The sequence below is a fragment of the Panthera uncia genome, chromosome E1, assembly GCF_023721935.1.
Source record: "Panthera uncia isolate 11264 chromosome E1, Puncia_PCG_1.0, whole genome shotgun sequence".
Classification (NCBI taxonomy): domain Eukaryota; kingdom Metazoa; phylum Chordata; class Mammalia; order Carnivora; family Felidae; genus Panthera; species Panthera uncia.
Window position 1 is genome coordinate 59,547,745 of NC_064814.1, and position 19,937 is coordinate 59,567,681.

At 59.9% G+C, this 19,937-nt stretch overlaps 1 protein-coding gene and 1 long non-coding RNA gene across 2 annotated transcripts; both read left to right on the plus strand.

Annotated features, from left to right (window-relative positions):
* Nucleotides 1–4,880: 4,880 nt before the first annotated feature.
* GREP1 (glycine rich extracellular protein 1) lies at nucleotides 4,881–16,059 on the plus strand. Its single transcript, XM_049635390.1, has 35 exons — nucleotides 4,881–5,104; nucleotides 6,044–6,073; nucleotides 6,195–6,224; nucleotides 6,888–6,923; nucleotides 7,256–7,288; nucleotides 7,373–7,468; nucleotides 7,767–7,799; nucleotides 7,906–7,959; nucleotides 8,389–8,409; nucleotides 8,499–8,531; nucleotides 8,616–8,657; nucleotides 8,975–9,034; nucleotides 9,231–9,252; nucleotides 9,811–9,884; nucleotides 9,972–10,007; nucleotides 10,211–10,240; nucleotides 10,324–10,356; nucleotides 10,974–11,009; nucleotides 11,361–11,390; nucleotides 11,483–11,515; nucleotides 12,307–12,342; nucleotides 12,511–12,543; nucleotides 12,628–12,663; nucleotides 12,747–12,779; nucleotides 12,891–12,926; nucleotides 13,133–13,381; nucleotides 14,021–14,062; nucleotides 14,178–14,210; nucleotides 14,639–14,698; nucleotides 14,778–14,807; nucleotides 14,885–14,944; nucleotides 15,078–15,191; nucleotides 15,458–15,502; nucleotides 15,602–15,655; nucleotides 15,896–16,059. Exons 1-35 carry the CDS (start codon nucleotides 4,942–4,944, stop codon nucleotides 15,919–15,921), a joined length of 1,812 nt encoding a protein of 603 aa, XP_049491347.1. The 5' UTR covers nucleotides 4,881–4,941; the 3' UTR covers nucleotides 15,922–16,059.
* LOC125927212 (uncharacterized) lies at nucleotides 6,095–7,498 on the plus strand. Its single transcript, XR_007459276.1, has 4 exons — nucleotides 6,095–6,224; nucleotides 6,888–6,923; nucleotides 7,256–7,288; nucleotides 7,373–7,498. It is a non-coding gene; the product is annotated as an uncharacterized LOC125927212 (long non-coding RNA).
* Nucleotides 16,060–19,937: the final 3,878 nt, after the last annotated feature.

A 19,937-nucleotide genomic window follows, 5' to 3' on the forward strand; every position in this document is an offset into this window, starting at 1 on the left:
GAGGCTGCGTCGCGGTGCAATCTCGCTGATGCGGCGTGGCGCGTGGTGTGAGCTGGGGCGTGGAGTTGTCCCGTTCGGGTCCCGGGCTGGGAACGCAGCTCCAGACCCCAGTCCTGCACCCACGGCCGTCGCTGGGCTGGCTTAGTTTTCTATATTCTAAAAGAGGCGGTCTTTGCAGTTGGCCTCAGAGGCGCCTCAGGAGGGGGTCACTCCGGACGGGACGGGAAGTGCCTGCGCTCTGCGGGTCCCAGCCGGGTGGGGTGCCCTGGGCTCGCTGGCTCCTTCCTGCGTGTCGTGCACCGCACCGGGAGGCCGGACATCGTCCCCACCCCCCGGGAAGCCCACCAGGCCGGCCTCGGCCACCTCCGAGGCAGCCCGAAGTATTCTTTGGATTTGAGATTTGAGCTCAACTCCGCCCTACCTCCGCCCCTCCCTGGCCGAACGACCTTGGGGACCCACGGGGCCTTTCTGAGCTTAGGATCAGCCACCTGCAAAAACTGAGCTGATGAAGCTTCCCGCACCGAGCTAGAGGTTCACATGGGAGGGATCCCCTTGGAGTTCTTAGCAGGGAGCCCCGGCGGAGCAAGCGCTGGTCCCTAACACTGGCGCGGCTCGGGGGTGCGCCTTCACGGAGGGGACCTTTTATCCGTTTAACAGTGGGGGCGGGGTGGAGTCACACTTCTGGGCCACCCTCTCAAGAACGCTCCCCAGCGCGTCGCATCTCCTTTCCCATCTGGTTTCCTTATTATTACACTTAACTTCTGAAATTCTCTCCTCTAGTTATTGGTTTACTTGTTGACCACCCGTCCCCCAGTTTTCTAACAGGTTAGAGTTCCCAGCCCGTTGTGGTGCCTTCAGCGAACGCTCCAGTGTGTGGCCCAGCAAAGGAGGGCCTGGTCCCCCGGGTTAGGTCCTTGGACCTAGAGCGTCTCTAGGGGCCGCATCCCCACCCACCTCCGCCCACCCTCCCCTTGAATTTGCATCTCTGGCAGCCACAGCCCCAGTGACTCAGTCTGGATCCTTGTTAAAGGCCCCAAGCTTGTCCCCAGGAGGCCTGGGGAAGCAGGCAGGCCCCTCTCCAGCTGCCAGCCCCTCCTGCAGGAGTCTGGGTCCCAGGGCCTCTTCCAGCTGCCCAGTCTTGAAAGCCTAATATGCAATGACCTAAAAATAAATATTTCTTTAAATTCGAAAATATACTTCCGATGGATATTTCACTGTGTGGAAGGACTATAATATGAAGTTAAGTACAGATAGTCGCTAAGAGCGTGGGCGGTGAAGTAAGGAAAAGGAGGGCTCTACCCTGCTCTGCCACTCAAAAGCTGTGCTATCATAAGCAGGTTGCTTTATGTCTGGATGTTTCCCTGCGGAGAGATTAGTTCCTACCTCCTAGGGCAAGAGCACTAAATAAGAAAACGAATGTGAGGGGCACCTGGGTGGCTCAATCAGTTCAGAGTGGATCCTGGCTCAGGTCATGATCTCACGGTTGGTGAGTTTGAGCCCTGTATCTGGCTCCTTGTTGATGGTATGGAGCTTGCTTGGGATTCTGTCTCTCTGCCCCTTCTCTGCTCACTCTCTCTCAAAAATAAACTTAAAAAAAAAAGAAAATGAATGTGAACTGCCTTGAGTTACAAGGCTGAGCAAGCATACAGTAGGAGCTTACCGTTTCATAATAACAGTATATATATATATATATATTTATATTTATATTTATATTTATATAATAGTAATATTTTGCTAACTGTATAGTATTTTACAGGCTTCACAGCAGCTGGCTGGGCCACAAGGAAGTTCCTGGTAGAGAGGGATCGGGCCCCCACACCCGGCCGGGGACCACAAGTTCCCAGACCAAAGAAACTGGCTGGGGCTCCGTTAGAAGGAAGCCCCCCAACCCGCTTCCCAGGTTCTGGATTCCCCGCGTCCCACCCACACACAGGTAAGAGCCGGCTTGAACCCTGCGCCCCCGTGTGTCCCATCGCCGCAACAGCACCGTCACCCAGACTTGCAGGGAAGAGTCACCCCTCATCTAGGAAGCCCCCGCAGGGATGGGGCCACAGAACAGGAATACCGTGACTTAAGAGAAGCAGGGAAATGACGGCCCCAAGTGCAAATGTGGCTACCCTAACGGAGAAGAGATTGTGAGGGGTGCTTCTGGGGAACTGGCTACGTTCTGTTTCTTGATCTTTGTGCCAGCAGCACTAGCTGAATTTTGTTTAAGTTTATTTATTTATTTCGAGAGAGAGAGCATTAGCAGGGGAAAAGAGAGAATCCCAAGCAGGGTCCACACTGTCACCGCAGACCCCGACGCAGGGGCTCCTTCCCACAAGCCGTGAGATCATCAGCCAAAATCGAGATTCCGACACGCGACCCACTAAGCCACTTAAGCGCCCCAGTAGCTGTTTGTTTTGTGGGTATTTGTTATATCATACATTTCTGTCCTCTGCACGCTTCTGTGTGTTTGCCCGACTTCACGCTGGCATAGGCTTTAATAAACTGGCAGGTGAGTGGAGAGGGAGTTCACAGAGGTCAGCTTTGCACCGGGCAAGTGCCTAGAGGTGCCGGGCAGTGCCCTAGAGGCAGCCAGCACAGGGATCCAGGCTAAAGGGCTGTCAGGTGCACGGCCAAGAGGGTGACCTGAGGGGACTTCAGCACAGGTGCAGGTTCAGAAGGCGCCCGCCCTCCCCTCCAGCTGTCCTCCACAAATTCCTACCCCGGCAGGTGCCGCTTTGAGCAGCTGGCTGCGAGTCTATCGACAGGCTTTACCATTTTAGGCGACACACTTCCTGGACCTCTGCCTTGCACTCTCAACACCCAGCTGTCACCTTGCCCTGGCCCCTGGAAGTCGCTCCTCTGCTTGGAAGCTGGACCACCATGTCCCCTCACACTTAGGAGCGAAGGGTACCCGAGGCCCGGGCTCCATCAGGGGCTCTCTCGGTCCCCAAGTGGTCCTTGTGCTCTCAGGCCAGCCTGGCCCGACCTGAGGGAACTGGATGTGCTGGGGTGGGGGTGGCAGCACTGCAGGGGCCAGGGGACGCCCCACTGGGTTCAGCCCTGGCTCTGAGCAGCCTCCAGCTGGCCCAAGGCCCCAGGCTGCCTGGCATTTTCCACCGGCCCATGCCAGCACCAAGGCAGCCTGGCAGTGGCCGTGGGTACCCGCATTCCCTTTGGCAGTAGCCTGTACCTCCTGCACGGCCCCTCCTGGTCTGTGCCTACCTCATCCCGGGCCAAGCTTCCCTGGCACACTATGGGGAGAGCCTTGTGTCTGGGTCTGTGTAGGGGGCCCTTAGCTATATGGGCTCTGAAGCAGACACCCTGGGCCTAGACTGGCATAGGACAGAGAGCGGTGCAGTGTCTGGGGTGACCTGGCCTGCTGCCCGCCCAGCAGTGTGTGGCGTAGCAGAATAGGGGACTGGACCCGAGGAGCCCTGCAGACTGCCCGGCAGCCAGTAAAAGGTCCAGCCCCCAGGACTCTGGGTCATGGCTCTATGCCTCTGTACCTGGCAGGGAGAGTGGGGGCGTGTGGGGTGCTGTGCCGGGGTGCTGGGCTGCAGGCACCCAGTGGGAACATAGGGGCCCTATGTGTGTGTGGGGGGGAAAGTGGGTGCCGGGGCATGGCCATGTGCAGGTGGGAGAACAAAGAGGGAGGTGAGGTACAGGCACATCTCAGTGCGGGGGGCGGTGGGGGGTACTCCAAGTGAGGGTGTATCTCGTAAAAGCCCTGCTGTCCACTATGGCTGGAGCTGGCCCCTGTGTGTGTTGCGATCTCAGAAGCCTTACAGCAAGAAGACCCGTGTCGCCCACTCCCCGCGGTAGCCCCTCTCTAGGTCCCCACCCTGGCTGGCTGTATCCTTAGAGGTGCCAGGAGGGGCGGGCTGGGCAGGGGCCAGACCATCAGACAGGGTGTGGGGCCTTCTGGACTAGGGCCCAGGGGGCCTGAGTCACTGTTGTCCCCAGCCAACTCAGTGGGGTTCACTCCTGGCACTTCCCGGGGCCGCCTCTCCCGTCTTCCCCTACTTGGGTCCTCACCAAGTCCTCATGCAGGCCTGGGCTCCAGGCTCATCGGCCCACCCCCGAGAAACAGAGCGCTAACTGGCTTCTGGCACCCTTCTTGCGGTCCTGTCCCCATTCCACCTTAAGCAGTGCCCTCCCACCCCCGCCGGCACCCCCCCCGGGGGTAGAGCCATTGCTGCTGGAGCTGGCCAGGAGAAAGGGGTGAAGCTGAGAGGGCCTCCTGCAGCGGGTGGGCCCCCACCAGGCTTTCAAGGAACAGTGAGGATCCCTGGACAGGCTCCCTGGGTGTCACCACCTCCTGTAGAAGGGAGGCCGGGCCCGCTCTTGTACGTGCAGCCTCTGTTGGGAGACCATGGGCCACCTCCTGGTATGGTCCCCGAGCCTCTAGGGCTAGACAAGCTCTTCCTGTGGACACGCGGCCTGCTGTCGTCCCCTGTCTGTTGGCGTTTCCACACGCCTCTGGAACACTCTGGTCTCTGCACCCCGCCCCTGCCCCGCTCTCTGTGTATCACAGTAACTCATCAGAGTCTCCCCTGCCTGCCCCCCCCCCCCCACATTTCTGGGCCTGGCTTTCCCTCCTCTCTCTGGCTCTATATGGGCTGGGCCTGGGGTGCCTGCCTGCCCCTTGCCAGCTGCTGGGAGGGAATCTGAGCCCCCGAGGTCTGGCGCCGGGGCCCCAACCCTGACGGGTGGAGGAGCCCCAGGGGCCAGGTGGGGGCCTGTCCCGGCTGTCAGCACCCATGATGGATGAGGGGTGGGGCGGGGAGAAGTCGAGGGGTTGGAGTCATGCCACAGAGAGAGGTGGGGGCTGGCCCCCTGGGTTCCGCCAGCAGAGCCTCTGCCACGCACAGCTGGGGGGCCCGGGCGAGACCCCACCCAGCAGGGGTGTTTAAAGGCCCGAAGGGTGGGTGCCATCCTGTCCCACTCGGCATCATGGGCACCTGGGCCTTCCCCGCGGCCCTTTTCCTGCTCTGCCTGACTTCTGAAAGCCTGCAAGGCGGTGAGGGCGGAAGGCGGGCAGCTGAGGTTGCTGAGGTTGGGTTTGGGGGGCCTAGGTACAGCCCTGGGCCAATGCTGGGGCTCCGGAGAGACGGAGGTCCGGGTGTGAAGTCTGTCCTGGGCAGGGGATGGATGCCTGGGTCCTGCTCCGTCTCCACCTCTGGGGTCCCCACCCCGAGTCAGCACCTCCTTTCTCCCCAGGGCTACCTCCATTGTCTCCAGGCCTAGGGAAAGGTAAGCAGTCCCTCCTGGCACTGGGGTCAAGGAAGAGGGCCTGGTCTCTCCCGCAGGGGTCTGGGAGCCCTCTGGGGGGAGAGCCCCAGATGTTCCCTACCTAGTTCTAAGATCCAGATGTGGGCCCCAAGAGAGAACAGGGTCCCTCCCTGACTTCATAGCAGACAGTCTCGTCCATGGTCAGCTCAAGTGTGTGGAGCAAAGACACCCCACACCTTTGGAACAGGAATGGGATGGGGCATGAGAACATCCCAGAGGAGGGGTTTGAACTAGGTTTTCAAAGGGGGCAAGCTGTGACAGGGAAGGGGAAGCACATCCAGGCAGTAAGACAGGGCAAAGGCCTGGAGGCAGGGCAGGGGGGAGAAGACAAAGGGGCCCAGGGACGGGGGGAGGGGGGCCAGAGTGTCACAGAAGGGTCTTCACTCCAGGAACCTGTGGGGTCTTAAGGGTGGGAGAAGGGGATCCCTGCTGAGACCAGAGGCACCTGAACTGCAGGAGGGAAAGATTAGGAGGTGGGGCGTCAGGAGGATGAGATTTCCGGGAAGGGAGGCATCCCAGAGACACTCCAGAGTCGGAATGGAGGGTAGAGGCAGACACACCCCTGTGGGAGGCGCAGGGGATCTGCCCCCTCCCTCCATGACCCTGCTGCTGGCTACTCACCTGGCTCTGTCCTTGCCCCTCCTGTGACCAGAGGGGAAACTGAGGCCCAGAGGGGGGTTCCGCTCTTGCAGAGTGGGAGGGCAGCATTCAGGTTCAGACCTTTGCCCCCTCCCAAGTTCGCCTCCTTCTCCTCAACCCACAGGCTTAGGGACCCCCAATGGCTACAGATCAGGTAAAGCTGGCTGAGAGGGTGGGCAGGGTGGGAGCAGCTGTGTCCTCTGAACGAGGGTGAGGCACCCCAGCCCTTGGCCCCTCCTGGCCCCCAGGCTCAACTTCTTGTTTCCTCCACTCAGGCTACGGCCCCCCCAGTGGCCTGGGAGCAGGTGAGAGATGGGCAAATGGGATTTGGGGGTTGGGAGAAGCAGCTGCCTCAGAATATGTGGGGACAGTGCTGACCCTCTCCCCGCCCCCCCCCCCACATACACATCCCCCACCCACCCCCACCCCCAGGTAGAGAAGCAAACCAGCGATCCCTTGTGGCAGGCGTAGGTCTCTCCTTTTCCTGCTGCACACATTCCCCTCCCCCCTCGGAACCCACCAAGATGGCTCTGGTGTCATCTCACCCGTGGACCTGCCCTGGGCATCCCCAGTCTTTCCTCTCCCTGCTTCTTCCCTGTGCTGCCCCTGCTGAGCCCCGCTCCAGGGCGAGCAAGCATGGCTCACTGCATGTCCTCTGGGCCTGCGGGAGCGGAAAGAGGGGAGTGGGCTCCAAGGCCCCCTTTCTGTGCACCAGCAGTCCTGTCCACCCTCTTTGGGATGGACCGACCGGAGCTGAGTTCCCATAGGCCTGCTCAGAATGACCGGCAGGGGGGAGCAGGGGTCCTGGGCGACCCTGAGGAAGGGGATCCGGGGTCCCTCACCTGTGCCCTGGGTCTCCCCTGGCTTCAGTGGGGATGTTCAACCTCAGAAGCCAGGTGGGCCCTGCCCAGCCCCAGCTCTGTCTCCCCGCCTTTCTCTCACACTCCTGTCTCCATTTGTCTCTCCAGGATTTGGGAACGGGAATGGCCTGGGAGCCCAGCCAGGTGAGACTGGTGGGCTCTGGGGGTTGGTTTTCTCTGTCTCCCTCCTAGACCTTGGAGGGGAGGGTCAGGTTTTTTTTAAGGATTGAGGGGGCAGATAGGGAGCCTTCTGACTTGCTGTTTCCGGCTGGGTCTAAGGGCCTCGTACCCCTACGCCGGGTAGACCCCCAAACCTCCCCAGTTCATCCCTCCCTCTCCCGATGGGCCCCCCAGCTCAGAATGGCTACAGAACAGGTAGAGGTGGGCCCAGGGTGATGGGGAGCTGTCCCCAGGATTCTAGAGGTGCTCCTGAAATGGGATCCGAGACCCTCACTTGATTCCCATCTCCCTCCCAGGCATTGGAGGGGGTGTGAAACCCCAGAAGCCAGGTGAGCCCCCCACCCTGTCTCCCCATCTCTGCCCCCTATTATTCCCTTATTCCTCCCTGACCCCCTCCTGCCCTTTCTCCCCAGGGTTTGGGAACGGAAATGGGCTAGCAGCAGGGGCCTTCCCAGGTGCGGTCGCCCAGCCAGGTGTGGTCGCCCAGCCAGGGGCGGTGGCCCAGCCAGGTGCGGTGGGAGAAGAGGGATGGGTCTGACATGGGGCCGATGAGGCTGGGTCAGCATCAGGAGTGTCTTCTCCCCGGCTCCCCCAGGGCAGAACTGGTGACTTACTGGAGGTGGAAGGGGACCATAAGAGTTCCTCATGTCTGGCTGGGGGAGGGGAGAAGGGCACCCTTGCTTCACCCCCACCTCAGCTGGGACCCCAAAAGCTCCCTGCCTCACCCCACAGCTCAGCACAGCTATGGAACCCCAGGAGGAGGCTGGGTCGCTGGGATCCCCTCACCTGCCACATCTTTCTCCCCAGGTTTTGGAGGTGGTGTGAAACCCCAGAAGCCAGGTGAGACACCCCCCGTCCATGCCCACCCTTCTGTCCACCTTGTTCTCTGTCTGGCTACCTTTGGAGCCCAGTCCCCTCCTTATGCCGTCTGGCTCTGCCTCCCCAGCATATGGAAATGGACTGGTTGCTGGTGCCTTCCCGGGGCTTGGAGCCCAGCCAGGTGAGGACACCCGGAGACGGGGCCCCGGGAGGGAAAGGAGGTGCGGGTAGAACTGGAACCAGGGAACCAGAAGGGGAGAAAGTTGTGGGGAGCGGCTCAGCCTCGGTCTCTCCCCAGGCCTGGTAGGGGGATGCAACCTCAGCAACCAGGGGAGGGGAGAGTAGCCCTCTCTGCATGTCCCCAGCTCGGGCACCGTGTCTCCCTCTCAGGAGCTGTTCCCCTCATTGGGCTGCTGCTGCCACTCCTGTGGCAAGAGCCATGGTCTCGGGGAGGGCCTTCCCAAATCCCAGGCCCTTCTCAGGGCATGCTTCCTGCAAAGAACAGTTGAGGGACACAGAGGTCCTGGGTGAGGGCAGCATAGGAGGCGGTGAGCCCACCCTCAGCAGCCACACTGGCCCAGCTCCAGCCCTGCCTTCCCTCTCTCCACAGGCCCTGCGGCTCAGGGACCAGGTAGGGGTGGGGGCCAGGAGGATATGGGGGGGGGGGGAAGGTTCAAGGGAGCTCCAGGCTTCTTCACCTGGTCCCTGACCCTTTCTCAGGAGTTGGAGGGGGCGTGAAACCACAAAAGCCAGGTGAGCCGCACCCTGTCCCTATGTCCCAATCTCCTTTCGCCGGGTCTCCCGGCCTCCCCTTACTCCCTCTCTCTTTCTCCCTAGGATTTGGCAATGGGAATGGGATGGGAGTTGGAGCCCAGCCAGGTGAGGGCGCCTGGTCCAAGCTGGGGCACGTCAGGGACTAGAGGGGGCAGAAAATTGATTGCTGGCGGGAGATTGCTGGGGTGATGTCCCCATGTGGCTCCGAATAGATCTTGCAGCTCAGAATGGCTTTGGACGAGGGGTGGCGAGGGGGTGGGGTTGAAGCTGGGAGCCTGGCTGGGCTTCTGGGTCCCTCATTGGCTAGTCTCTTCCCCAGGTTTGGTGGGGGTGGAAAAGCACACGAGCCAAGTGAGCCCCACTGCTTGTCTCCCTGTCAGTCGTCCACATCCTTCTTACTCCCTCTTGCTCTGTCTCTCCAGGATTCGGGAACGGGAATGGGCCGGGAGGCGGCGCCTTCCCAGGAGCAGGAGTGCAACCAGGTGAGGGCCCGGAGCTCCGGGAGAGCGGGGGTCCCTGAGGTGGCCAGGTGTAGTTATGATTCGGGGGCCTGACCCTAGTTCGGAGGGACGACGAGGGGCCGGGCAGCGCCCCCCAAGTCTTCCCCATGCCCTGGGGGATGTGGGGGAGTAAAGCCACAGAAGCCACATGAGACCCCCAGGCCACTGCCTTCCCCAGCCGGTGTGGCAGACCGCCGGGGGTGAGCAGGTGGGGGACAGGCCCCTCCGGAGCCTGGGTCGCTCTGGGGGAGGACAGGAAAGGAGCATGAAGGCAACAGACAGGCCAAGGCGCCCGCTGGGTTTGGCAGGGAGAAGACCGCTGGCTGGGGCCCGCTGAAACACCTGTGGGTGCTTGAGCTGGGGCCTCCAAGAGGGGACCAGAGAGGGTACAGGCTGTGGAAACAGCTCAGCGGCTGAGGCGGCAGGAGCTGGCACTGAGCCTGCGGTTGGTGACAGGAAGCAGTGTCCGAGTCTGCCTTCCTGGCTGGTTGACGCACATGGTGGCAGTGATAACCCAACCAGGTGGCACCCAGGCAGCGGGGGGTGGCGTTCAGGCTCCCCAGGGGGCTGGGCCCCAAGGGCAGGTCAGGGACTCAACGGGGTGGGTATGGTGGTGAATTCAGAGCCACAGGGGCCAGGCTTCAGGGGCAGCCTCAGAAGAGAGGCTATACCCAGAGCCCTCTTGTTTTCCACCAGGCCCTGCAACTCAAAACGGTATGGACCAGGTAGGGGCGTCCCAGGGCTCTGGGGACACCCAGAGACGGGGACTGGACCCTCACCTGCTCCCTGTCTCCACCAGGCTTTGGAGGGGGTGTGGAGCCCCAGAAGCCGGGTGAGCCTCGCCCCTGCCTGTCTCTCGCCACCTCCCCCAAACCTAAGCTCTCCTCCCCCATTCACACAGCCCCTATCTGCCCCCCAGGATTCGGGAACGGCAATGGGCTGGCAGCCCAGCCAGGTGAGACTGGTGGGGTCTGGGTGCCCGCGTCTAGGCGTCCTCTCCCCTCCAGGCCTTGCGGAGGCCGGACTGGTAAATAATTGAGGGAGGGCTGAGAGAAAGCCTCCAGGATTCTAGCTTTCTGGCTTGGCTCTGAAGGGGGCACCTTCACCTGTACGTCAGCTGGCCCCAAATCCCCCCAACTCACCCTTCCTCTCCCACAGGCCCAGCGACCCAGAACGGATATGGAGCAGGTAGGAGCGGGGTGGGGAGGATCGTGGGGAGGCCTTGAGATGGGGGCTCCCTCGTCCCTCACCTGCTCCTGTGTCTTCTCCAGGCTTTGGTGGGGGCAGGAAGCCTCAGAAGCCAGGTGATTCCTGCCCTGGTCTTATCTGTATCCATGAAGCCCCTGAAGCCAGAGCACCCCCTACTCCCTAAGGATCCTCTCTAGGATCTGGGAATGGCTGGGAGGCAGGGCTTCCCAGGGGCCAGGGGCCAGGGGCCGGGCTTTATAAGGGGGGGGGGGGCTGGGTTCCAAGTGCTGGGGAGATGGAGAGGTGAACTGTGGCCTGGGAGGGGCATGAAACCTCAGAGGTCCCTGTGAGGGGAGAGGTGGCCTCCCAGCCCTAGCCAGCTCTGTCCTGCCTCCTCCTGAGCTCCTCCAAGCACTGTCCCTCATCCCCATCCAGCTTTCCTTTCCCCCCACTCCCCCCCCGGTCCCCCCACTTATGACAACAGGAACCCATGGAAGGCAGCCAGGTCTGGGTCCTGAGGGTTGGGAGAAAAGCAGGAGCTGAGGGTGCGTGGGGACCAAGAGGAGAGGTGTGGTGGGGTCCACATCAGCCTCTGCCTCCCCAGGCCTAAGTGAGGGGGGGCAGTAAGATCCAGAAGCCAGGTGAGCCTCACCCCTCCCTGTCTCTCTCCACCTCCCCCAAACCCTGAGCTCCCCTGCCCCCATTCACACCCCGTGTCCTTCTGTCCCCCCAGGATTCAGGAACGGCAACGGGCTGGGAGGCCAGCCAGGTGAGACTGGTGAGGTCTGGGGGGTGCAATTCTGGGCGTCCTCTCCCACCTCCCTCCGGGCCTTGCAGGGGCAGGGCTGGTGACCATTTCAGAACAGCTGGGGGACCTCCACCTTAGCCAGCCCAACCCCCACCCTCCCCTCACCCCTCTAACTCACAAAGACTACAGAGCAGGTGAGGAGAGGAGGGCTTGGGGGGCAGCGCGTCTCTTCACCCAAGCCCCGTTCTGGGGGTCCTGCCAGACTCAGAGGGTGGAGCAGACGATCGCATGGAGGTAGCAGAGGAGGAGGCCCCAGGTTTCTGGCTCGTGCCCTGTCCTCCTTCCATACCTGAGCCTCTCCCGTCCACACAGGCCCCGTGGTTCCCATCAGCTACGGACCAGGTAGGGAAGCGGGCGCTGGGGCCGCCAGGGTTGTGGAGGAGAGGCCCAGAGATGGGGAGTCGGCAGCTCACCTGGTCCCATCTCTTCTTCAGGCGTCGGTGAAGGCGGGAAGCCCCAGAAGCCAGGTAAAGCCTTTCTCGGTCCCGGCCCCGTGATACTGTGACTTGTAAGAAGAAATAAGTGTTCGATCTCCAGTTCTGGCACAGAGCTCCTAAAAGCGTAGTAATTTCCTAAAGGCCGCAGGAGGTGTTCTTTTGTTATGTTAACGAGCCGCCTAGGGTTGGGGAGCTGGTTGCCAGGAGATCCCACTCCGTGATCGGGTCCCACCTTCGGTCCCAACCTTTGAGCTCTGGGGAGGAGGCCGGGCTGGGGAATGAGAGGCTCTTCCGGTGTTGGTGACTTAGTCTGCCGGGGCCGCGTAACAAAGCCTCCATGAAAACCCAAAAGGCTCGGAGGGGGCGGAAGCCCCTCGGGCGCTCCCGCAGGCCCTGGGCATTTCTTCCCTGCACTGGTCCTGAGTTCTAGCCTTTCTAATAAGCCTGCACTCTGAGAAGTCAAATGTTTTTCTGAGTTCTGTGAGCGGCTCTAGCAAATTAGCCAGACCCAGAGAGCTCGATTTCTAGCCAGTGGGTCAGAGGCACAGGTGACCCCTGGACTGGGGATGTTTCCTGAAGTGGGGGGTGGGGCACTGAGCCCTTAACCTGTGGGCTCTGACGCCAGCGTCTGCTGGCATCTGGGCTGAGAGACACCATCAGACACCCAGCTGGTGTTGGGAGAGTTGCCTGGTGCCGGAGGTGGGGGGGGATCCCAGAAAGAATTGGGACTGCGGTCAGGCCCCCACCCCTCTCTACCCCCAGAAACTGTCTACTCCCCCCACCGCCCCATTCCCCCTCATGACCCACACCCTGTCTCCCAGTTTACAGGAATGGGCTGGGAGCCGGAGTCTTCCCAGGTGAGGGGGCCCAGCCAGGTGAGGGAGGTAGGGGCAGGCCCTGGAGTGCTGGGGGGTGGGGTGGAGACAGGGGAGGACGGGGCACGGGGTCCCGTGGCCAAGAGTTGGGTCCTGGAGAAGAGAAGGAGCAGGGTGGGGTCCCCTCATCCTGCTTCTGTCTCTTCCCAGGCCTGGGAAGGGGCATGAGCCCTCTGAAGCCAGGTGAGCCCACCCCTGCCCCTCTTGGGCCTTGCCCTGAAGTCTGTGCACCCCAGCCCCTGTCCTCAAGCCTGCTTCTCTTCCCAGGATATGCCCCAGGGCCTGGGCTGCAGCTCCCGGCAGGTGAGTGCAGTGGGGGCCTCAAGAGGGGAGACAGAGCTCCTTCTTAGAAACTTGAGGTCTCAAGCCTCCTGTCTCTCCTGCAGCTCTTGGAGGGGGTGTGAAACCTCAGAAGCCAGGCAAGTGAGAGACCCCCCCCCATGTCTATCCTGCACCTCCTCCTGCCTCCTTCCAGAACCCTCCCCCACCCTACCATTACTGCCCCTCACATCCCTGCTTTTTCTCTCCAGGATATGGCAATGGGATTGGGGTGGGGGCCCAGCCAGGTGAGGCTCCTGGGGCAGGGCTGGGGGTGAAGGGATGTGCACCATGAGGGAGGTGGGAGGGATGTTGCTGGAAGGCAGAGGGTCTGGGTGGGCCAACAGCAGGTGCCATGTTAGATGTGGGTCACCTTGCCCCCCTAGCACTGCAGGAACAGGGCTTTTTCCGGCCTAGCCAGTGCCCCGCCCCATCCCCCCTCCCCCCACCCAAGCTGTGTCTGTCCTGGAAGCCACTGAGGGCTGGTGGTTTGGCCAGGCTGAGGCCAGGAGAGCAGCCTGGGGTAGGCGCCAACTTGGGCTCACTGCCCTCCCCCCCCCCCCCCATCTAGGTCCCTGCAATGGGAGGGTCCCTCCACTGCTGCTCCCCAGGCCTCCCACTTCGGGGGTCCCTTCTGACAAAGGGGGCGGCTGGGGCCCCAAATCTCAGCCCCCTCCCCCACTGCAGAATGGCAAGTTCCCAGGTCAGTGTGGAGTGGGGTCTGGGGGGCAGCAGGGGATACCTGGTCCCAGGAGGGCCTGGGTCTAGCTGGGCTGCCACAAGCCCCTGCCCGTTCTCCAGCTGAGCCTGAGGCTATCACAGAGAGCCACCTGAGGGAAAGCCTAAACTGGCCCTGAGACCCCACGGGACCCCCAGTATGGCAGCCCCGCCCCCAGCCCTTGCACCAAGGGCAGCCTGCAGCACTCCTGACCCTCCCTGCCCTAAGCTCACTCCTGTCACTTGGCTTTCTTCCTAGCACCGACTCCGGCCATCCAGTGGGGAATGAAACCTCAGAAAACAGGTGCGAGTCTGTCACTCCTCCATCATCCTTGTGCCCCCCCCCGCCCCCCCCCCCCGCCCCCATGCCACACCAGGGTCACTCCTCCATCATCCTTGTGCCCCAGTCTGCCTCAGCTGTTCAGGCTCCTTAGGGAAAGGAAGTTCCTCCCAGAGTTTACCCTCAGTTTCTCTTGCTGCTTTCTAAGCCCATTTCTTCTGATTCCATTTCCTGTCGATAGGGAGGATCCCTTCCTCCTCTTGAGAACCCATAAGGTCCGTCCTTGACCCCCAGGGCGTTAGGGAAAGTCTGGGTACTCTCCGCTGATCTCTGTTCTCCCCACAGGATACCGGCCCCCCAACGGCTATGGAGCAGGAACAGAACTGGGTGAGAAGGCCCTTCCCTTTCCTGCCTCTCCTGTCCCCAGCTAGAGAGGAGTGGAGTCAAGAGACTTTGGCTGACCACCTCCCCCCAGTCTCTATCCCCATTTCCTCTCCCCCAGGCTTTGGTGGTGGCCTCAAGCCTCAGAAAGTCGGTGAGCGCCTGGTCCCCTGGGTGCAGGCTGCCACTTTCCTTATGGCAAGCCCTCCTTGCTCCCGTCTGTTGCCGCATCTGGCTCTTTCCCGATGTAGCCGGCACACGTTTACTGTGCACTAGGCCGTAATTATGGCCAGAACCAGGTGCCACCCTGTCTCCGGTGAGGGCAGAGTGGCAGACTGAGGCACAGTCCTGAGGTGGAAAGGGAAGCTGCCCAGAGGGAGGTCAGGAGAAGCTTCTGGAAGGTGGGACACCAGGGGTGGCACAGGGTTAGCCTACTGAGGGTGGGGAGAATGTGTGAGGCCCTCTCTGGGTTGCTTCCGAGTCAGTCTGTGTGTCTGCTGCCTCCTGTCTGTCCATGAGCTGGTCACCCTGGGCCCCTACCCCCACCACTCACCCAGTCTTTCTCCAACTTCTGTCTTGCAGGGTTTGGCTACGGGAATGGTCTGGGAGCCGGGGTCTTCCCTGAGGCCCACCTGCAGCCAGGTGCCCGGGGGCGCTGGGGTGGGGTGGGGAGCACTGGACTCAGGGGCTACTCCTGTCTCTGACCTTCTCCTTCCTCCAGAGTTCCCTGGGGCCAATGGCTTTAGGAATGGTGAGTCTGGGGGAGAGTGCAGGCGATGGGGAGAGGGGCATCCAGGGGCTGGGAGGAATCACTTGGATCTCTTGCAGGGTTCGGGGAAGAAGCGCCAGTCTACCCCAAGGCAGCAGCTCCAGGCCCTGAAGGAAATGGTAGGAAATGAGTGTTTTGGGGGTGAACCCTGGCAAGGGCCATGGGGACCACACCAACCGGGCGGGGGCTTCTGAGGCCCTGGATGTCCTGCTCTGGTGGGGACAGGTACCCACAGCAGCTCTCCTTCTGCAGGTCAGGCTGGGACCCTAAGGGGCTCCTCTTGGCCCTCCGTCCAGCCCTGGGTGCTTGCCCTGAGGCCTGGATATGGGGCTGGAGGTGGATATCCAGGGGTCAGGAGCCAGCCAGGTAATGGGCTATGTGGAAAAGCATTGTGGGGTTGTCCCGGTGGCTGTAGGGAGCTGCGCCCTGGGCCCAGGCCCACCCACAGCCCTGGAGAGAGGGAACAGGACAGGAACAGGGTGGGTAGGCAGGAACGGATGGGGTTGGAGGAGAGGCGAGGGGCAAGGGACCCTGAGCATGAACCTGGATGCTAGAACAAGAAGGGGAAGTGACAGACCCCAAGTGAAAGCCACTGGGGACTCAGTGCTCCCACCTTCTGTCCTTCCCCCCAGGCACATATGGACAGCTGAGGCCAGAGCTGGGCCCTGGACCCTTCGGTGAGTGGCAGTATCCCAGGGCCTGGGGTGAAGCCGGGAAGGGCAGGAGGACTTTGAAGTCCTCCGGTGACCTGGTGCCCTGGCTTGTCTGTGCCTTAGGCAGCCCTGAGGTGAAGAGAGGTGGCGGTGGCCTGCTGGGAAATGGCTATGGAGGTGAGAGGCATCACAGTGGCCCTGTCCCCCACTCACCCTGCGCCACTATTGTGGCCCCTCCAGGCTGCCCTGGGGCTGGCCCTGGGGCTGTCCCAGCCCTTGGGAGGGATGGCAGGCTCTCAGGTCACCTGTAGGTATGTGCTGAGTGACTGATCTTAGACACCAGAGGAGGGAGAGGGCTCAAGTCGCCTGGGAGGTGAGGAGGGGTCCAGACTTCACCGGGGCCCTGCCTCCTCCCAGGCCACTGTTCTCTTGGAAAATGCTGAGCGCCGAGGCCCTTCCATCACCACCCATCCTGAGTGCCTCAGAACCACAGCCCGGTGTGGGTGAGGACGACCAGACCCTGGGGCTTGGCTTCTGGCCTGGGGTCTCCTGCGGGCTGAAAGTATTAATAAAGACCACGTGCTTCCCTGTTTGCCTCTTTGTGCTGTGGTAGGGGGATCGCTGGCTGGGGTGGGGCAGCCCCGGCCGGCACCTCATTCATCCATCCCACGTCCATCCATCCATCCATCACTTTGCCCCGCTTGAGTGGGGGGGAGCCACAATCAAATTAGGGGACGTGTGCATTATTTATGTGTGAATTTATAGTCTATTTATTATTTATTCCACTAAAAATCTTTTTCTTTTTGGTTTTTTAAAATGTTTTTATTTTTCATTTTTTGAGAGAGAGAAAGATAGAGTGTGAGCAGGGGAGGGGCAGAGAGAGAGGGAGACAGAATCCAAAGCAGGCTCCAGGCCCTGAGCTGTCAGCCCAGAGCCCGACGCGGGGCTCGAACTCACAAATGGTGAGATCATAACCTGAGCGGAAGTCGGACCCTTACCAACTGTGCCCCCCCCCACCCCGGTGCCCCTCGAAATCTTTTTCTTAAGCCTTTCACTTGCTTTCCAATGGTATTGTGCTAATTAACTTTACAATTTGGATGTAAAACTCACTCCCACATTCTTGGATGAATGATGCAATAATTATATTATTATATATCTAAATAAATTAGAATTTGCCAGATCTGACCTCTCCCTGAAGATTTAGCATGCCTTCCAAACCTGATGACCTCAATTCCCTTATACACTTCAGTTACACACATAAGCTCCTTGATCTACAAAATCCAACCACTAAGTTCTTTCTGAGTACTTAAAGGGCTCTTGGAAACGAAGAAATCAGACATTTACCATCTCCGATTCCCGAACGCTTTCAAACATCTTAAAAAGCCAGTTACTGACCCAGTATCAGTATTATACTGGATTAAACAGGATTGCCTGTTTTTCTTACCCCACGAGTACACATCTTCTTGCACAGAAATGTGGACACCCGGTAGTCTTTTGCCCGGCTCCAGCATGGAGGTGGCACAAGTGGGGACTGACCCGCTGTTCTGAGCTCCTACTCAGAGGCAGGCCCGTGCCAGAACCATCTCTCTGAGCCTCTGGCTTATGGCCTTTTGCCCTTCCAAGCCCACACCTCTGGCGACCCTCACAGTAATCCAAATAAGGCTTAAGGTTGATCAGCTTTTAGGAAATTCTGTGAACATCAGAATTCCGGCCTGATTTTTCTTAGCCAACCTCATTTGATTTGCTCTCTTTGGGAGTCCTAGATTCTTCCTTTTTCACAGAACTACTCATTTTTTTTTTAATTTTTTTTCAACGTTTTTTATTTATTTTTGGGACAGAGAGAGACAGAGCATGAACGGGGGAGGGGCAGAGAGAGAGGGAGACACAGAATCGGAAACAGACTCCAGGCTCCGAGCCGTCAGCCCAGAGCCTGACGCGGGGCTCGAACTCACAGACCGCGAGATCGTGACCTGGCTGAAGTCGGACGCTTAACCGACTGCGCCACCCAGGCGCCCCCAGAACTACTCATTTAAAAAAAATATCCAACTAGGTGTCTCAGTGGGTTAAGCGTCCCACTTCAGGTCATAACCCCACAGCTGGTGAGTTCGAGCCCTACGTCGGGCTCCAAGCTGACAGCATAGAGACTGCCTAGGGTTCTCTCTCTCCCCTCTCCCTCTCTCTCTGCCCTTCCCCCGCTCATGCTTTCTCTCTCAAACGCTAAAATAAAATATCCAAATAGTCTCATCTTTCTCTGCCCCAAGGTATACACTAAATCACATCTTTTTACTGATGTTAGGAAAGCACAAGCTAAAGATGGAGCCACTTAGGCCAAGTCCCCAAAGGGGAGCTTAGTACCTTACCTACCTTACTAACTTTCCAACCTTCCTCCGGGAAACGTAGTCTAAACCAGTCAGGGATTTTCTAGTCCGCACTACTGGGGTAATGTCACATGGGCCTCACCATCCCCCCCGAAGGAATATGAGGTAATCTACCTAAATTCTCCTCTGCCCCCCTCCTCCCCTCTCCCCTCTAAGAGAAGGTGACCTTGCTGTCACAATCTTTTCTTTAGCTAAACTTTCTTGCCTCACCCTCCTTCCTGTAAAAACCTTCCATTCTGCCCAACTCCTTGCAGCTCCCTTCTACTTGGTGGATGGGATGCTATCCAATCCATGAGTCGCTTAAAGCCAGTTAGAGCTTCAAAATGACTCAGTTGATTTTTTGTTAACAGTAACAAAGGATTAGAAGCTAACATCTGGGCACAGGGCCCGCCCAGCACACTGTCCTTGAGTGATATCCTGCCTAACTCACCTAGAAATTAAAAAAAAAAAAAAATTTTTTTTTAATGTTTATTTTTTAGAGAGAAAGAGAGGGAGAACACAAGTGGGGGAAGGACAGAGAGAGAGGGAGACACAATCCCAAGCAGGCTCCTGGCTCTGAGCCAGCAGCACAGAGCCCGAGGCGGGGCTCAAACCCACCAACCATGAGATCACGACCTGAGCTGAAGTTGGATGCTTATCTGAGCCACCCAGGCACCCCAAAATGTTTTTTTCTATATGATTTGCTTTTATTTTTTCATTTTGAGAGAGTGAGCTCGAGCAACCGAGGGACAAAAGAAGGGAGAGAGGGAAGGGGGGGGAGAGAGAGGGAGAGGGAGAGGGAGGGAGGGAGGGAGAGAGAGAGAGAGAGAGAGAGAGAGAGAGAGAGAATCTCAAGCAGGCTCCATGCTCAGTGAAGACCCATGACGCCAAGATCATGACCTGAGCCGAAATGAAGAGTCAGTCACTCAGCTGAACCACCCAGGCACCTCTCACCTAGAAATGATCTAATAATTTAATAAAGGTTTCTATATTCCAGTTTTAAAGAGAGTTACCATCCCTTCGTTTCTGATTGTCACCCACCCGTCATTCATATCTTAACAATAACGCAAATGCTACATGTCATCAAATTTCGGGTTTTTTTTTTTAAGTTTTTAAGCATATTAAATATATTTATTTTGACAGAGAGAGAGAATCCCAAGCAGGCTGCTTTGTTCAGCACAAAGTTCCGCTCAGAACTCCCATCTCATCACTGGGGGATATTACGACCTGAGCCAAAATCAAGAGTGAGCCGCTTAAACAACCGAGTCACTAGGCCACCCCTAAATTTTGGTTTTGAATTCTCTTTTCTTTAAGATAATTGAGATCTGCACTGGTCTTGACCCACGTCCAGGCGCGCCTCGTTCCGGGGCTGCTAAGTGCAACCCCGGAACAAGAGGGCCGCCCTATCGCCTCGTTGGCCGCCACGGGAATGCAGCGACTCAGCCGACGCTAAGGCCAGGTGGGGGCGCCAACTGCGCGTGTGCAGCGCCTGGTCTCGGGGCTAGTAGGGGGTGGGGCCAAGGGCACCGCGGGACACCGTGATTGGTTGAGACCGTGGGAGGGCTGAAAGGAGACGCTGACAGGGAGCGCTGCCGCCTCTGATTGGCCGCCACAGCAGCTCGTTCTACCTGGCGGGACGCACGCGAAGGCCGCCAGCGCACTGACCCGTGATTGGCCGGGTCGGCCCCCGCGCGGTGCGTGGCCGCCGTAGGGGAGGGAGGAGGTCGCTGCGCTGCAGCGACGGCCAAGCTGGCGGCGCGGCTCCCCCGCTCCCGCTCGAACCCGCGGCTCGTGCGTGCCCGCGCCCACTCGCGGCTGGGCCGGTCCCGCACGTCGCTGTCGCTGACCCCGCCGCCCGTGCCGTCCCTGCCGCACCCGCCGCTGCCGGGCCTGCCGCCCGGCCTGAGCCCCACGCCGCCGCCGCCGCCGCCCTCGGCGCTCGCCCTGGCGGAGCTGCCGCCTCTGCCCGCGCTTCCGCTGCGGCCCGAGCCGCTGGCACCCTGGGGCCCCGGCGCCCACCTGGCGCTGCCGGAGCTGCCTCCCGAGGCCTGCGTGCCCGCGCCGCCCGCCGCCGCGCTCGCGCTGCAGGACCTGCCGCGCCT